This window comes from Melanaphis sacchari, unplaced genomic scaffold (genome assembly GCF_002803265.2).
Source record: "Melanaphis sacchari strain LSU unplaced genomic scaffold, SCAv2.0 Contig1_pilon_pilon, whole genome shotgun sequence".
Lineage (NCBI taxonomy): Eukaryota > Metazoa > Arthropoda > Insecta > Hemiptera > Aphididae > Melanaphis > Melanaphis sacchari.
In genome coordinates, this window is record NW_020270976.1 from 4,109,448 (window position 1) to 4,129,135 (window position 19,688).

At 32.1% G+C, this 19,688-nt stretch overlaps 1 protein-coding gene across 4 annotated transcripts in view; it reads left to right on the forward strand.

The window, feature by feature from the left end:
- LOC112593056 (transcription factor AP-2-epsilon) overlaps positions 1-19,688 on the forward strand; it is a 172,918-nt gene that overhangs the window by 149,027 nt on the left and 4,203 nt on the right. For all 4 annotated transcript variants that reach the window (XM_025337290.1, XM_025337289.1, XM_025337288.1 and 1 more), the window contains 3 exons: positions 821-875; positions 4,282-4,441; positions 6,431-6,549. In XM_025337290.1, the coding sequence (XP_025193075.1) occupies positions 821-875; positions 4,282-4,441; positions 6,431-6,549 (334 nt within the window). The remainder of the gene's footprint in view (positions 1-820; positions 876-4,281; positions 4,442-6,430; positions 6,550-19,688) is intronic.

The following is a 19,688-nucleotide window of genomic DNA, read 5'->3' on the forward strand; positions in this document are numbered from 1 at the left end:
ATTCTTGAACACATACGAAATATAATATATATTATGATATGTTATACGGTAGACATGACAAGTGTAGTGGTAGCATATAATGCTATATTATACTCCAGCCCATTTGAGTTTGTGTGTGTGTGTGATGCGGCTTGTGTCGGCAGACTACGGCTCCCGAGATACGACCGCGTTTTAATTTTTTTTTAATCGGGTGCGCCCATAACTCGTTACGTCTCAGAAATAATATTTAAAAAAAAATAGATAATATATTATTATCTATATATCGTTTGTGCGCATACACATGATAAAATATAATAAATCTGAAACGCGCGTTTTCGTTTTTTTAAGTGGCCTTTCGCATTCGATTTATCTTCGGCCGAGGTTAATAGTAATTATTATTATCGAAAATATAATAATATTATATGTACATTATGTAATAAAAATATTACATTATACGTGTACGCACTCTTCCACGTTACTACTGTATACTCGTTCAGATACGAAGACGATTCTTTACGTTATTTTATACACACGATAATAATATTATTATCATGACGACGACGTATACGAGTAATACCTAATCGTAATAATATAACATCGTGCGCGAGCCTTTTTTTAATAATAATGATACCAGTGCAATCGTCGTTATAATAATAATAATAATATTATTATTATTTTATATACGGCTACAATCAAGCAGTAGCCTATTCTACACAATATCACGATATTGCAGGTACCTACGCGTAATATGGGCATATATACGTAATCGTATAATTATATTATACTTATATTATGTTACGACTGATTATTTATTTTTTCGTTTATTTTTTTTCCCCAACAGGAGCACAATGTGGACGACAGTAGTTCGTTTATGAACGACTTGCCACTACTAAAACGTAAGTACCTTCGTACATTTAATATACTTAATATAATATCTTATTTATATAAGTTATGTATGTGTGTTTGAAAAAAAAAATAATTATATATTGTGTATAATATATAAACGCTTAACGTCGAGATATTACTAAATACTTGGATAATACATACATGTTCGAATGGCACACGCGCAAATAATTGGCCTTATACCGGTTACCAGTTTGACGCGCGTGTGTCCAACACTCCGAACAATTATATGTTTCATCTTCATCATCCCAAAATATATATTCTCTTTCATATCAAGATTTACTAAAAATAATAAACTCTGTTACATCTAAGATATGGCAAGATTCTTGGGAAGCTTTACCTTCCACCAATAAACTTGGGACTATTAAAAAAAATATAAACAAATGGCATACTCCATTCAATATACCTCGCCGTCTTGACGTCATTACTACCAGGGCAAGAATCGGACACACTAATCTCACCCACATTTACCTCATAACAAAATAAGAGAAACCCTTATGTAGTCAATAGTCATTGCAAAGTTCCATTATCAATTCATCACATCATTCTAGATTTTCCCCAATTCTCATCATCATGATTCATGATACATATTGAAAAATCCATCCACAATAGAAGAAGCACTTGGAGAACATAACACCCTTCAAATTCATGAATTTTTCAAAAAAATAAATATTGTTAATAAATTATAGAATTAAAATGATTATAAATCAATTACATTTAAGCAATACCTAATATTAAGTTAACATTGTAAAATCCAGACTAATAACTCTAGTAGTTGAAGCCTTTATCTCTAATAAAAAAAAAAAAAATTACGAATATATATAGGGCCGTGCACCCGACTATGGTCACCCGACTATGGTCCTCTCACACTGAATTCTCGTATTTTCTTTGTGAGATTTAATTATGTTTTTAATTTAAATTATTTATCATCGTCGTGTAAATCGCGTAATGATTAATTTCTTAACGGAACACGAATTACTAGCGTGCACCCGCTTGTATACACGGTAAGCTGCAATAGTTTGATTTTTTCATGGTAATGTGTCGTATTCTATATGTTTAGGTACCAATAACGACCACGACCAGTTTCGCTGATTGGCTTACTAGCAGGGCCAATAAAACGGAAAAGTTTGACGTCCCGCTGACGACGAATTGTCGAGGGTCCTTTTGCCCCGCGGGCTCGGGTTCCCAGGTGCTTTATCCCGGCAAGCAGTCGTCACCCCCTTCCAGATTTTCAAGCCTAATAAATCCATTCGAATAATTATTTCATTAAGCATCAGTGCGTGTGCCGCATGTAATCGTATTTTTATAATATATATATACTTATTTATTTAATTTTATCATGCGTGATTTTCTCGTTCCGGTTCGATGATTAGGTCCTTTTTTATATTTATTTTACGCAGAAAGTCCTATAACGATCTTCAAGCTCACAGACCTTGAACGATCTGTAACGGCATGACTTTCATAGCTCACCCTCAATAATACATGTCCAATGTTTGTATAATATGTGTACATAATTCAATATGCCAATGCGGCATCATTTATGAGTTTTGGTTAGAAAATAATAATAATTTCTGTAAAATAAAAAAATAATACGATGAAAATTTATTCGTTTGCAAATGGAAAAAGGGGTTGCACGTCGAACGTGATTTCGTGCTCGTTATTACGTTTATGAGTTGATTTTTTCACCCCTCTAATGAGAAGAGACCGTCACCGTCTGGATTCCTGGGCAATGACTTTGCGGAGGTGAGGGGGCGTACATCTCTCCCATATCTCTCATTCACTTACTGTTTCCATACACACACACACACACACACATAATATATATATATACTTTCCAACACACCGACGCCACAAAATTCCGAATAATCACGTTTCCCGAAAATTCGAAATATTATAAAATATTATTTAATACGGTATAAACTGCCGCAACAGTAATGACGCGATGGGAAATATAATATGCAAAATAAATTTCGGAGACATTCGTCATTATATTATGATTATTATTATACGTTTACGTGTTGTATTCAATATTGCGTGTAGTGATTATATATTATATACTTCTATATGATTATTGCATATACCACCATACGATATTTAATAACAATAATTATTATTAATATAATATAATGATCGGGTGACAACATATACGAGTATAATATGCATATTATACAGTGTATAAAATATACAAAATGTGCGTGTAATTTTCGTTTATGAACAATATTGTAAATAACGAAAACATTATTTCAGTTAGTATATAATATTATGTTTTTTTCTTTTGATTTCCGTTTCCCACTGTGCATTTCACACCTCTATTGTACACTCTATACTACACGTAAAGGAACACCTATATTATGCGACATTTGACAAGGTAGTAAGTGCGTTCGGCACTCAATTATATAATATTATACAGCTCATATGCGTACTCGGCGTTGCAGTGTTATTTTTTGTGTTTTTTTTTTTTTACGTTTTCTGGGGGCGTTCACTGAGAACAGCCCAGAAAAACACGGCACCCCCTCGACAAGCGGTGCGTATACACGGCTAATTTGGGGTGTGCCGCGTATGACTTGACGGGGGGGCGTGCGCAAACATCTGTTGTGTTCGTGTTAGCGAATTTTTTTTATTTTAAGACCCATTGTCGATGTTATGAAAAAGCACATACACTAAACACAATCATTTTGCACCCTCCCGCCAGAACCTGAGACGTTATAATATTATTATTGTATCCGAAGGCGGGATTTCGTTCGAGTGGACGTATATCCATATTATATTGTGTTATATATATATATGCGTGTGTGTGTGTGTGTGTATACTATGTGTTCGATATAGTTGCAGTGTATTACCGTTACCTCCGGCTAAAAATATTGACCAAATGTTCGTCAAACACTATGTCACTATTAAATTATGAGTATACTCTCGTATAATTCGGAATTTTTTCGACAATAGTCTGAAAATTTTTGCGCACTCGTTCACAGTCACCTTTGTGCCAGTAACATATTGTAATATTATGTTGAAACTATTTAATATTCAAGGGACTGGTAAATAATAAGCTTCAATAGCTCATTATGTAAACTAAAACCAAATGAAATGAAAAGTACCTATAGTATAATATAATATATATATACTTTTAATTTTATATAATGGAATTATATGTACTTCAGAATTATTTAAATTCAATTAAATAAAGTACAAAAATGATTTAATAAATTAAAATAACTACATAATAAATACTACATATATACGTATATACCTACGAGGTAACATTTTTCAACATTTTTACTTTAAAATTCTGAAAAATTATAATTAAATACTAATTTTTTTAAGTTACATTTATAGATATATTAAAGTATATTTTGTTTAAGTCATAATATTTGCTAAGTAATTATTGTTAATTTTTTCTAGGTATGTCCACTACCCCATCAGACGTGTTTTGCAGCGTACCTGGACGTCTGTCATTGCTCAGCTCTACGTCAAAGTACAAAGTAACTGTTGGTGAAGTTCAACGCAGATTATCACCTCCAGAATGTCTGAATGCCTCTTTATTGGGTGGTGTGCTTAGAAGGTAAATATTAAATTATTTCTTATTTAAAAAAAAATTCAACGGTGTCACTTTTTTATATTTTAACAATTCCGATGTATATACGGTTGCGAATAAAGTGACCAAACTATCTAAGCAAACTACTGCATATATGTGTAAGTGCGTGTAAGTGAGTTTAAAAAAAAATTGAAATCATAAATTATCTTACAAATTGGATACACCAAATGTTGGTACTCACCATTATGTGTAGCTAAAACACGGAAGATTACCAAAACAAAAAGTTACTTCTGCAGTTCTGCAGAAACATTGCGACCATGTTCACATTGATGTCGTCGATGTCGAACAAATTATTTTATTTAGCAGTTAAAAACGACCATGATAGATCATCAATTACGGTAATAAATGTGATGATAAATAAAAAATAAATACACTGAAAAATTAATTTTATTAACCTTTACGAGCACAGTGACCCCCAGTCAGACGAAGGGATATTATTCGTCACGTCTACAAGTATCTATGTATTATAATATATTTTTATGTTTGCAGTGTTTGTGTGTATATAGTGCTGCGTGTAGGACATTTAACAAGTGCAAATCGATAATACTTGATTCAGCCGCTAGTAGGTTGTTTCTCTCATATTTAATGTTCGTTTTATTTTTATTATTATATTAATATAATATAAACGAGGTATAATATGTATACCTACCTATTTTTCTTTATTTTTATTATTATTATTAAACGCAATAAATTCTTTAAGATCATCGTTTAATTTACTGTCGGCTTTAAAAAAAGAAAAAAAAATTCCAAGCGATCAGCCAATGATGGTAGAAACAAGGAGCTTTCTATATACATAATAATATCATATAGGTAAACGCCGTATACCTACGCGGGCGTGAGCTGCAGCATACCGCGTGACGGTCAGTGAACACCTGTTGTGTGTGCCTTTATGGTAGTTATAAGCACTTAAAAACATGCACGATCGGGTACACCCTAAAAAAGTCACTTAACGCGTTTTTATGTCCAGTAAAATATATACGCGTTTCGTCAATCGTAAAGTCCTTTATTTCAACGTTTTTACGACGCTCATCGTCGTCGAGGGTTTTAATCATTTACGCCTATACGCGACACGACACTTATTATATTATACATTATAATATACACGGATAACATAATCATAATATTATTATATATAGATACAATAATGTTGAAGTCGTGTATAAAATACATGCTATCGTTGTCCTTTAATTGCCACGATGTTTGTGACTTGTCGTAATAAAAACAATAATAATAATAATTTTTACTGAAATTAGAACCATCAGTAGCGGGGATGAGTCACGTACACTACTATTGTTTACATTTGGTGACGTTCAAAACTGTGACTGAACTAATTTTTTTAGAATTGTCGGGAGCACTATTTCGCATGTTTGAGGGAGACAAATTTCCTTGGTATCCAATTTTAAAGTCTATCCATGATACGATAATTGCCTTTACTTCGAATATAATGAGTAATGACATTCATAAGTAAAGTATATTTGATAACGTTATCATAATCTCGAAATTTGGAAGTGTAGCCGGCACACAGATCTACAATTTCGCCGATAATGACGGTGGTAGTGTGAGAAACGTTATTTGTAGTATATATTATTAAACAATTACAATACATGTAGTCAGTATAAAAAAATATGATTTGTCTTAAAACATAATGTTATAAGAATATATTATATTATATAACAAGTTTTTATTTTGGTTGATAAAAAGTCGTCACTGCCTTGCAACAATAAATATTCAGCTATTTATATAAATTAATGAAACTCAAGGAACACAAAATTGTTGACTGATTTCGTTTATTGGTACATGTATCATTTTGAATACACAATTTCTAATACAATATAAGAACCATGACGAGTTATGTTTAAAGATTTATACACAAATTTCTTGATTTGTATATAATGCAATAAATTATTAACTTGACCATAGCATTAAAATACAATATTTGTTTTGGGATATTTTCAGAGCAAAATCCAAAAATGGTGGACGGCTATTGCGTGAAAAGCTCGAAAAAATCGGTCTAAACCTGCCGGCCGGTCGAAGAAAGGCCGCAAACGTAACCCTGCTCACGTCACTCGTAGAAGGTATGTAACCCAATTTATATATTAATAAATTAAACATTATTTCATATACACGATAAACATTTTATGCTATACATAAGCTCGATATTCCGAACAAGTCTAATATTTTTTAACTGCGCCCGTGCATAAATTATATAAGCATGCTAAATGTGCGTAATCTTATCCCATCTATAAATTTAATAGCTATAGATACAAACTTTGGTTAAACGTGAAGTGGTGATGGAACAATGACCGTCAATCAAAGAAATAGAACGTTTCGATAAAATTTAGAAATATTTATACTATATATTATATTATTATAATATATTGATATTTTATTATTTTAAAATGTTTCGAAAACTTATATTTTCGTCGTCGTCGTCGTCGTCGTCGTCCGATGACCTACATCGATATAATCGTCACGCAAACCTTCGAAAGGATTGCGGCGGCGACGACTTCGAATAATATGCGTTTGTCGTGTTGAGGATGTCTTCCTGCGTGCGATAAATCTCTCAGTACCGTATATTGTGTGTGACGTCATGCGGCCCACTGTCACTTTGAAATGTCGGCCTAGGGGCCAGAACGGAAATGTATATATAATTATGTGTTGGTATAGGTTATATATTTATACTATAAAGGTATTTGCTGCAAAGTGCCCATTTATGTAAGGGAGAATTCCAACATTTTTTCAACTTTCGTCAAATATGTGTCTTATATCAATCGTATTTGTAATGACATAAAAATTATTGGAAAACTTAATTTCTGTTTCGTACTTAAATCTTTGAAAATAAAAAGTATAGCCACTTGGAAAATGCGTAACAAAACGATAATATATAGGCATTAATTTCCATATTACAATCGTTCAATTCGAAAGGTAGCTACGTGAATACAATATGCAAAGTAACTATAACAACAGTGCATTTTTCCAGCCCAATTTTAAAATTTGTACAAAATCTAAATTCATATTAAACAAGGACAAATGTTTTAAAAAGATTTTTCTGATATACACAGGTACCTTTAACTTTTAAAATATCAAGTTATATAAAATTCTATTTTGATAAATTTAATAAAAATAAGTTATATTATTAAATTTACACGAAAATTACATTTTTATTACTGTACGGGCTATATTATAATGACAACACTCTAATTTACATACTTTTCATGATTGTAGAAAATCATAATTTTATAAAAGTATCAGTTAGAATAACAATTACTTCAATATAATATTTTAATAATAGGGACAAACGCCACAATCGAACACTCTGTATACACCGATTTTCGACTATATAGCCGCAGTATTTAGATATTTCAAGTATTTCATTCATCAGCGCGTACCTATACTTAACTAAAATATTATACGTGAATATACCTACCGACCGCAAGACGTGTGCGCAAAACGAAGAAACGGGCCAAAAACGTGCTTAATCTGTGTGCGCAAAATTAACGTTTGCGGTCTTCGACAACGAGTTGAGCTGAGCACAATAGCATTATAGCCATATGTTATAAAAAGATATATTCTGTGAAGCCCAGACGCGGACAACGTTGTTCATTTCAATCGTGTGTCACGCCCACAGCCTGAATTTTTTACGCATCCGGAATTTTGCAGTCCGGAAACACAGTTATAATATAGTATATTACAGTGTATTATACGACCGCGTTCGTTGGATAATCAAAAAGAAAAACCTACTAGTGAAAACCTTTAACATTATAATATCTAATCTTTATTGAAACGCGATGCAAAATATTTCGTCCGACCGTTACGTATATAATGTACTCAAATATCTATAATATACATTACAGTCGAACCTATCAACGTATTATTAAAATATAATTACGTTTCACTGCTGTGGGTGGTCAAAATCCTCTTAGTTTAAAGACACACACATTAAAAATATTTACACGGATAGTTATAGACCTAAATAATGTACGTTTTTGGGAACGCTAAAGTTTTTCTAAAAGTTCTTCGTCGTCATATCATTAGATATATGACGACTGTTGATTAATTAGGATTATTTTTTATAGATTTTTCACGCAGGATCATGAAAAACATTTTTTTTTTTTTTTTTTGTTAAAATTTTTTGTCGCTTTTGATCTTTCTTTCTCGGCATTTTTCAAAAACGGTACGGTCTCAAAAATTAAAAAATTTCTTTTTTTGACAACGAAAGAAATCAAAGTACAACTCAGCAACTATTAACTACTAGTCCTGAGGTCTTACCTGCGAGATGACTTCGATTTTTATTGAAACAATCGCACGCGGACGCCAAACAATCGTGAGATGACAGACCGCGGCCGTATCACGCGCAATATCGCGTCGTCGATTGACTCGTTGCCGTTGACACATTCTTCAGAGCAACGATGTATGTGTGTGTGTGTGTGTGTGTATAATATATGTATATATATATATGTTATAATTTATAATCTGTCGTGCTTTATTTATACCACGTTATATTATTATTATCATACTTTGCGTATACATATAAAACCACCACGGCGGCCCTTAATACATAGCTCTGTTCGGACAATCGGATACTATTTGCAACTATCGGACACGCACTGTCCATGGAGGTGTTGCTTGGCGGCAGCGGCTAGTCGCGAGATTTTATTATAACGCGGTTTTGCATCACGTAGCATATGTGTATACTTGTATGAGTGTGTGTGTGTGTATGTATAAGCATATTCAACGCAGCCCGACGACGACAACAGGTGCCCCAGTCAGCGTCGGCGAATAAGAAACGATTTTGCGGCGGTTGATTTATGGCCCGAACGGCCGGCAACAATGGTCTCTTCTTAGCTCGGTGCAACGGTCGAGGTGTAAAAGGATAAAATATATTATATTATGTGCGCAAGCGAAATAGAAGAATAAAAATAATAATAATAAAATAGAAAAAAGGCGGCACTGGTATGTAGCTATACCTATCTTTATATAGCGTTTACAGAGAGAGCGATAGAGACTTGGCGGTAGATGAAATAGATTCAACCGATCGCAATCACTGCCAAGTAATATTCATGTATAATAATATTATACATAAATATATATATATTATTCATGATTGATCAAAAAAAAAAAAATAAAAAAATATAGTTCAAAAGAAAAGGAAGTTCTTTTTCAGTATATACAACTGCAACGTATTGTGTTCATAAATCGCTTAAGTAGGTATATATATTATTCTGTCCAACATTCCCAGAGGTGAAATTATCCCTCAATAGCAGGTATATAGTATATACCTACCATCTTAACTTCTAAAATAATTACTAAAACCTTGTTACAATACGATAATAATATATCGTCGATATTCGCTTAAAAAACATAAATTGACTCCTATAATCCTATATAGGCATATAGAAATATAATAGTTGTTTTCAAAATTTAATTTTTTTTTTCATCGTGATTGGTGATACTCAAAACTTTAAATATCTCTAATATGTCATAAATAATACTTGATTGTGAATTATTCTACGACCGAACTAAGTATAGTATGCATAGACACCCCTTTCGATGTAAAAACAGCGTAATATGACGTGATTCTCTGTTTATATATGTATAAATAGATTGCTGTCGACGGGGTCTCACATTCGTGCGTGGATCGAGAACTTTTCGCGGATTACATGCTTCTACGGGAGTGGACCACATAATAATAATATGATGTTTTGACGGTTCTCCAATCAATTAAGCGTGAAATTCTAATCGGTCAATACATAAAATCGCGGCAGTATAATAATTACTATAATCACGGTTCGTTGCATTATATACACTAATTTCGAGTGTACTTATAAACATAAATAAATAATGATATAGATACCTATGTATGCACACACATATTATAACCGACGACACGCCTAACGCACACATTGTGTTACTCTAAAACATGTACACAAATTTTAATAATATACTAAATCTAAATGCTGCTTAAGTAATAGTAGCAAATAGCAGTAGTTAATGAGTTTTGATAAACATTCGGAAGTAGACGTTTTGTCGCGGACGCGCTCGGGGTATTATATTAATTATGCAGCAGCTGCACAATAAATCGCACGTTGCTGCCGTGACGACCGCGTGGCGCTCTCGTGTCGGTCGATCGTATGAACAAATCATACAAAAATATGCGTAGTGAGAGAGAGAAAGAGAGAGATAAATACGAGGACAACACATTTAAAAAAAAAAAAGATAGCATACAACTTGGTGCACTCGTATTATCGTTGTTTTCACGCAGTGCAAAAGTATTACGGTGTTGGACTTTTGATTCGCGGTTTTCTTAAACATATATTCGCGCACGTTAAGCATTGATATTGCTCACACACCTAAATATATATTAAGATTACCATATAACGATGGATATCATATTTAATCGTATACACAATTATGATCGATGGCCGCAGTCATCGATCGGATTTCCCGTTACAACAACCATCGTCATCTCGAAAACTGGGCAGCATATAGTTTCAGAGAATTATTAACCTACTTTTTGTCGCCACCGTCCCGACCTCACGGCGGCTGTTATTATATTATTATTTCGTTATAATATATTATACGTAATCGCCCCGCGTATATATCATTATTATTATTGTTGTTGTTGTATTAGACGTATATTATATTATTATACATAGCTGCTGCTGTTAATATACGTATACCATAATATACGTCTTCTTAAGACTAGGTGGGAGTATAGGCCTCCGCTGTTCGCGAGAGGCATCGAAATTAGAATACATTATTTTCGGTTTGTTATCCATAGATATAAAGGCTGCTTATTATTATTTTAGAACAATAGGAAACCGCATACAGCTGAATAGAAAGCTGCGAGAATATTATATATTTTTTTATTATTATTATTATTATTCACACAAACAACACACACACACAAGTTCGATGTATTTTTACGCGTTGTATACCTTGGGCTCTTATACACATTATACAATATTATCACAGCTGATAATCCGATTTATGTATAGGTATATAATATTTTATATAATATAAAAGATATATACTCACGTGTGCGTGTACAGCAGCAATCGTTGCGCAAGAACTGACTACCATTGTTTTGACCAATGGCGGGAAATTCGTCACGGATAATGCACTTTCCGAACGCCTCCCAATGGTCCTCCCGCTTCTATAACAAATTTTAATAATATTGTTATAATCATTATCATCATCATCAAGAGTAGATAAATTACATGATATAAAGAGAGGTGCACACACTCGTGGCTTGTTTATGCGCACTATTTTATTAATATATATAATATATATTAATATGTAGTATATATAGTGATCGACGCGCACCAACGTAATTGAAAAACGATATCGCCTAAATAATAATAATAATAATGGCAGTGACTTGGACCACTAAAATGACTGTAGATTAGGAAAACTTGCTTCTAGGACGTAAGTTTTTTAAAAACTCGCACATGTTTACTGAATTACCTATAATTTATTTTATTTATTATTGTAAACTACTTATTTTAAGTATAGAATATTAAACAGAAAGACTAGAATAATATTATATTTTATTAGTAGAAGTATCGCGTATGGTAATCAAAAATCATTTATAAGGATATATATATTTAAAAGTAATGTTATTACAAGAATAAATTATTTCGAAACGTTATTTAGTTCACTCAGTTTTTATTAGTTTAAGTTCAAGTTTACATTATATGACACATTTTATTATATATCAATAATTATTTATGTTTTTAAAGGTGGAAAAATAACTGTCCCGAAGTGTAAATTACCTGGATGCTTGCGTGGGTTCTTCCTATAAAATATTATTGAAACTCGCAGATGCCCATAGGTATAAACCATACAAGTGATAGTGTAATAATTTAAATCAAGCACGCAAACATAATTTGAGTGCTCTCGTTTAACGTATTTTCAGTGAACCATTTAAGGCGAGGTTCTTTTTGTTATGTTTCTATAACAACTCGACTCGTTACAGTCTATTCTGAAGGGATCCGACGTTGAAAGTCAATATCCACTTATTATAAAAATTAATTTGTACATTTTACTCATAAAAGAGAGAGAATAGAACAATCGATGTGTATAGATGATTTAATCATTTAAGATTTACAGAATACGAAGTAACGGCATATAGAGTGGATCGAAATATAAATCGAGCTATGTATTATGATTTTTTAAGAACCGTTTGGTTGATGGATATGGCGTACGGATGATACAAAACGTTTAATTTCGATAAAAAGAACTTTTTGATTTAAATGCTAATAGTTGCATCAATACATCTTAATTTAATAAATAATAATTTACCTTGAAAACATAGGTACTACCAAATTTTAAATATTCAAAAATATCGAAATCGACGCTTAAAGAAAAAAACCGCTACACTTAAGTTTTACTTAATATAAATTATAATATCCATTATAATGTTAATGCTTATTCGTCGATAGCAATATGCGTATAGATATATACCTTCTCACGTATATTAATATATTTTTCGTTTCTCGACATCAGTTTCTTTTCGGCGGAAGCCGCGCCTTTTATGCCGGTGACGCGCGTGCGTGTGAAAACGTACCGCTCGCACACACACACGCACAATAATATAAGTTGCGTTACCGACGCTATAAACCGGAATTTCCGGACACGGATACGCGAAGCTTACGCGTGGATACCTATTTATATGTATAATATATATGTATGTATAACGCACATATACACGCGTACTTACGCACGCACACACGCGACTTGAATGGGCATATATATGTAATAATAAATATATCTACGCGTTATCAATGAGCTCGTGCACACACGCCCACGACCAGTATACATACATACACACACACACACACACATATATATTATAATGTTATGAGCTCGATGCCCGGTTTTTAGGGTCACCTGCCACAATTTGACCTCCCGCAGGACCGTCAACAACTGCTGATGCAGTGTACCAACTATCAATATTATATATACACAGTAGAATATAAAATAGCAACGAGTCTCCTTCATGTAACTTTCGCCTCCAGGGCCCCTACATAGTACATAAATGAGTCGAATTTCACTCGATCCGCTTTTTAGGTATTTTTGTTTATTATTATTGTTATTATCAGACTTCTCCTCTTTTCCGTGTAAAAATTCAAAAGAAACTACCTAAATATCATTCGTCAAATGATAATATCAGAAACAGCTCCGAAAAATTTTGTACCTTTTCTTATCATACATATTCCAATATCATGGACTCCGATATGTTATCAACTTATTTACATTTTTAATAGCAAAATACATAGTGTATATTCAATAATTTAAATTAATATTTTGACCAAGTGATGGGATAATATAACGTAGTTTATTATAAAGACATGATTAAATCAAAAAATTAACACGTGAACTTTATAAGTTACCCGACTTAATATACATGAATCCAACTCTTACATCCTAATATCCTGTCTGTATGAGACCATTAGTACGCTTTCAAATTTCTGATATTTTTCGTTAGTACTGTATGAGTACGGTTTCTCCTACGCGTGAATCTGCTGGTAATTTTTCAAATCATCATTTATATTAAACCACTTATCACATATGTCCCATATATATGGTTTCTCAGTTCCCAATTGTATGCGTTCACCAGAGTACCATCAGTTTGCCGTTTTGATTGAAGGATTTTTGCAAACGTCACATTGATTAAAGTTTCTGGCCTGTATACGCGCGCAGGTGTGCCGTTAGATTACTGTTATAATTGAACAACTTACCACACACGACATACGTGTACTGTCTCTCGCCCACGTGCGTCTCTTGGCTTTAGGTGAGATCGTTTATTTTAATGCTTTTAATCCCCAACCAAAATGGACACCGTTATCACTCGTAATTTCTCGGTCCTATAAAATAATACACAGCATCAATTAAAGGTAAACAACGTTTAACTTCATGTATATAATTAATTTGTAATTGCTTTTCATACAATGATGACGTGATGATTAGTGGTTAATAGACCATTTTGTTTATGGTCAATTAAAACTTATTGTCATCACCAAGTTTTCAAGTTAATATGAGTTGTATGTATGATTATAATATTATATAATATTATCTTCTGTGCACATCAGCTCCAAACATATCAATTATACTTGGTAAATATATATCACACATTTACACATTTATATGATATAATTATTACTATATTACAATATACGACCTGTTATTTTTATAGATGAGTGAAAAATAAACAGTGTTTTTATTTTTTGTCTAAATAATTGAATAACTAAGTACAATTACAGGTTACAACCCATATTTTTATTTTCTCCGCGCCCAAAACGGAACTGTCAGATCAACGCCATTTAAACGTGTCGCGAGCGCTCATTTTATCAACTTTGTTAATAGGTTTTTTTTCTGATAGTTTTTAGAGATATGCCTCTTTAATATCTTTATATTTTAAACGATTCATTAAACTGCGCCGCTCGCTGAACGTATATAATATTACATAGTTTCATTTTAATAGAAAAACGAATTTTTTCCTTTGTACATAAATAATTATAATATCATATAATTATTACTATTTAAATATTTATGTACGTCTTGTTAATAAGTACAATTCATAACCTAACGGGAAGTAATAGGATTTACATTTTTTTTACGTTTTACATACAAATTTCACAATATTAAGAATTTAAATATGATATTTCTATGCGCATATTTCGGTGATGAATTTATCGATAAAAATGTATAGCTTAGTGATTTTAATACATATTTTCTTTTTTTTTTTTGTGTATACACGTTTGCAAAATATTTAATCAATTTTAACTCTTATTAGATTTCCTGTCTTAATGTAATAATTGCAATATTATATAATTTATAATAGATGTGAGGTATGTCATGAATGTTTGATACTATATAATAGTCCGAAAATTTTTTTATTTTTCCTATCAAATTGAAACGTTTATCGTTCTTATGTCGCTAATTAGCACCTATATTAGGGATCGAGAACTTGAAACTCCTTAATATGCAATCTGCGGCTCTTTGGAGTATGCATCAATATTGTAACCCGTACATATAAATTAAAATTCTATTTATTATAATAAAAATTAAAAATAAAGTTTTTCTAAATTATTTATTACTAGGTTTTTAATTTTCGATGAAATTGCTTAGTAAAATATACTAGTATATTTTTATATTATGGCGTATTTTATATCTTAACCACTGTGACTCTTTAAAAAATTATACTTTTACAATTATTTGAAAAAATGCTCATTTAGACAGAAAACTTTTGGACCCTTGCCCTATATAGTAAAAATGATACCCAGCATTACTAACATACAATCATATTTTTGCTATTTTAGACCATCACGACCACATGAAATTGCAAAGACGTGTAAATTTTTTTCTTTCTATCTGCAATCACGACGATTGGCTCCGTGTAAAAATTATTCGACCACGGATTTCCGTCACATAGTTCCCGCGGTCGTTTCCGTCGCGGAATTTAGTATTATATTAGTGGACGATACGCCGCGATGCCGTCGGTCGACTACTAATTGTTTCTTATTACTATACACACGACGGCGCATAATAATATAATAAATATATATAGTAAGTGCACGTGGATAGTAAGACATGCCGACCTGTAAAAATACTACTGCACTGCATCACGATCAGATATATAGGGTAGAAACCACGATAGACACGCGAAAAACGGTGGCGGCGAAATGCTAACGTTTTGTCATCGTGACCCGACACGGCGTATATTAAGAATAATAATATTTTATATCCGCCGCCGTTTTCTCATTTAACTCGAGTACTCTTATATACCTATACCTATACATGTGTTCACTATACCGGTCGTACTGGAATATAATAATATTATTTATATATACATACACATATAAACGTGCCGTGTGTCCGTTTTATTCTCGACTTTCTGCAAGCACTTATTCGTGACTTACCCGGTTTAATATTATGCTACCGCCGTCGTACGCGCGCGCGATATAAATACACATATTATATGTGTGTGTGTGTGTGTGTCTATTTAATAAATATTATGAGGGAAAAAATCGTAGGAAATAATAGTAATCTCTTCTGCGCAATAATAATTGACGAATAACCCACTCTTAACATCGGCTTTCCATTCTCTCTCTCTCTAATAGGTGTAATATATATATATATAAATATCATATCTTTCCACGCGCACTCGCGTACACACACATATGCATACATATTATACACTCGTTTACACGCACATTATACGCGTATAATATTATTTATGATAATAATAATTCTCTACATGTCCGCCGCTGTATAAGCGCACGTCAGAAAGTTTGGATTTATTATCGGATTTTGTATCGACCTCCGCTGCCGTTTACCTGTATTTGCTGCAATATGCACATAATATATAATATCATATACTGTATATACAGAATATAATACGCTCTCACCTGCAGCGAGGGAGGCGGAAAAATGACTTAAATATAATATAATGGTGAGCGTATATACTTCTACATAGAAACCCCGACTGATATCTTCATCGTGTGGAAAAGTTAACACGGTCGAGCGACCCCGTGTGTTATGTAATAATATAATAACAAATCTTCTATTTACAGTACATCACTGACCGTTAAACGCATTTTCCAGCGGCGATGACTGTTGCAGCTGGTTAAACCGTGTGCGCGATATATATCTTCCTAATATCTACAACTCGATTGACGGCAATTTATTTCTACGCATTAACATTATAATATTCTTTTGCTAGTCTAGATATATTTCCTTTAAAATAAAACAGCCTCAGAGTGCATATACAGAAAATACAAAATATTCACTTAAAAAGTGTTAAAAATATTTATATTATATAATAATATGATACGAATAAAGTTATAAAAATGAAAATTGTAAAAGTAGCTGTTTAAACTAAATGTTTATGAAAAATAAAGATACCTTTCGTTGATTTTAACTTATACCTATAGTTACTCTTATAAGTTATAGTTACATTAATATTAATTAAAATTTAACATGCAATTATTCGACGTATTGTGTTACCTAAGCAAAATTACGTCTTTGATATATATAAAATAATAAATAGGTACTTTTTAATCTGAAAATTTTTAAGATATATATTATTTACCTATTATTGTATAACATTTTTAAATACAACCAATAATGTTGCATTTAATAAAATAATATTATCGTTGATTAACCAGAAAAATATACAAGCGTGTTTAGATTTCGGCTCTATAAAATATTATTACTACATATCCGTCGTATCTCTTCAAATCAAAAACCAAGTTCTTCATAATAATATATTATTATGATATGATTATTACACGTAGTTCGTGGTTTCTTCTTAAATTCGACAAACCGATTTTGGCAATTTTCATTTTTTAGATTTGCAATCGCGGTATAGTTTATATACATGAAAGGGTTTACTCCAGATATTGCAGGTGAATTATATTATCGCTAAACGAATATCTCAATAACCGCATAATATAACGGACAGATTTTTCAAGATCGAAAACCGCTCTCTGCTAGTCGGAAATAATATAATAATAATTATTTGACGTCGCGATTTATGGAGGAAATTATACAGAATGATCATTCAAATTATTTGTTCTAAAATCTATGTAGAACCGCTTATATTTAGGAATTTATAGGAATTTCCTGTTTTGTGACGCAAAAATTTGAATGACTCTGTGTTGAATATATCGAATATTCTGGTTGTAACCGTTGAATTTTGCAAACAATACGATAATTTTATTATATCTGAGAGATCAGAGTACAGTATAATTAATCGATGTTTATGCAGTCGTGTACGAAAAAAATCATAATAATAATATTATTATGATATAAACTCGACGAGAAGACTGATGATGACCCTCGGGCAGCAGGCGAATAGTTGTTGTCAATATATAAATATTATGTATATCATGTTATTATTATTATTATTATTTATGTACAAAAGGTTCGGGATCATCTATAGAGTGGCTCTTTCGTTTGTCGTCGTCGTCGCGTATCTTTTTTATGTACCTACGACCTACCTACGTTATAATAATATAATATTATTGAAATAAAAACCCGCATCGTCGTCTCGGACGATTAATCGTGTGTGTATACATATATATATACATTATCATATACAGGTGTCGATCAAGTATCTAATATATAATAAATATAATACCTATGTATAATATATACACGCAATATACATATGTATAGAGAGACATTGCGAGTGTACGCGTGTGTGTACGCGTATATGTTTCTATTTAAGTCTCTCCGCCTTTTATTCGTGTGGTTTAGATATATGTATAGTTTTTTTCATTTTATTCGTTTTTTTTTTCTCTTCGCCGTGTAGTAATAATTAGCGGCGCCCGTCGTGAACGCATCTTCGTATCCCCAAGAGTCAGCCAAGACAATGCTACCGGTGCTCAACAATAGAGGAAAACCAATTTTCGATGGCCGATTGTGTGTGTGTGTGTGTGTGTGTGTAATCTGTCTTTCTCTCTCCTCTCTCTCCCGTACTGTGTGTATATAATGCATGTCGAGCTCCTCACGTTATGTATTGAAGTCGACCGCCGCCGCCGACCGAACACTGGCGCCGCCACGCCGGCCAACAAAATAATAATATTATATATATATATATTTATATATAACATATTAATTGTGTGACGACGAAAACACAATATTATACGATGATTCGAACTTTTTTCGTCGCTATATTGCGCGTATATTGTACTTACGTTGTGATTAGGTATATTTAAATATATATCACTTGAGGACACCGCGAAGAATCTAACGAGGTCAATTAATATAATATGTTAATATCGTGTTTACACGAAACTGCGCGTAGATAAGCTGTAGGTACTTGATTTTGGTGCAAAAACTGTTTTTAAAAATTATACAATTTATTAGGTATTTTGTGACACAAATAATACGATAATTTAGTTAATATGCATAATAATCAGTTATATTTTAAATAATATATTATAATTTATAGTGTATATTATCACGGATATGAGGATTTAAAGCCTAATTATTTATTACGTATTTTATCAATGGTTAAAAATATAAAAATTCAAACTATTAACTAATTTTTTTTAAATTAATGGTTGACAATGAAAATATTTGCATAATTCATTCTGTCCGCGGTTATAAATTAATTGAATTTGGAATTTGCGTCAATTGCGATTCATCTTGCGTTATTACGAGAAAATCGCATTCATTTTTCACATTTCTCGGCAGTTTTTAT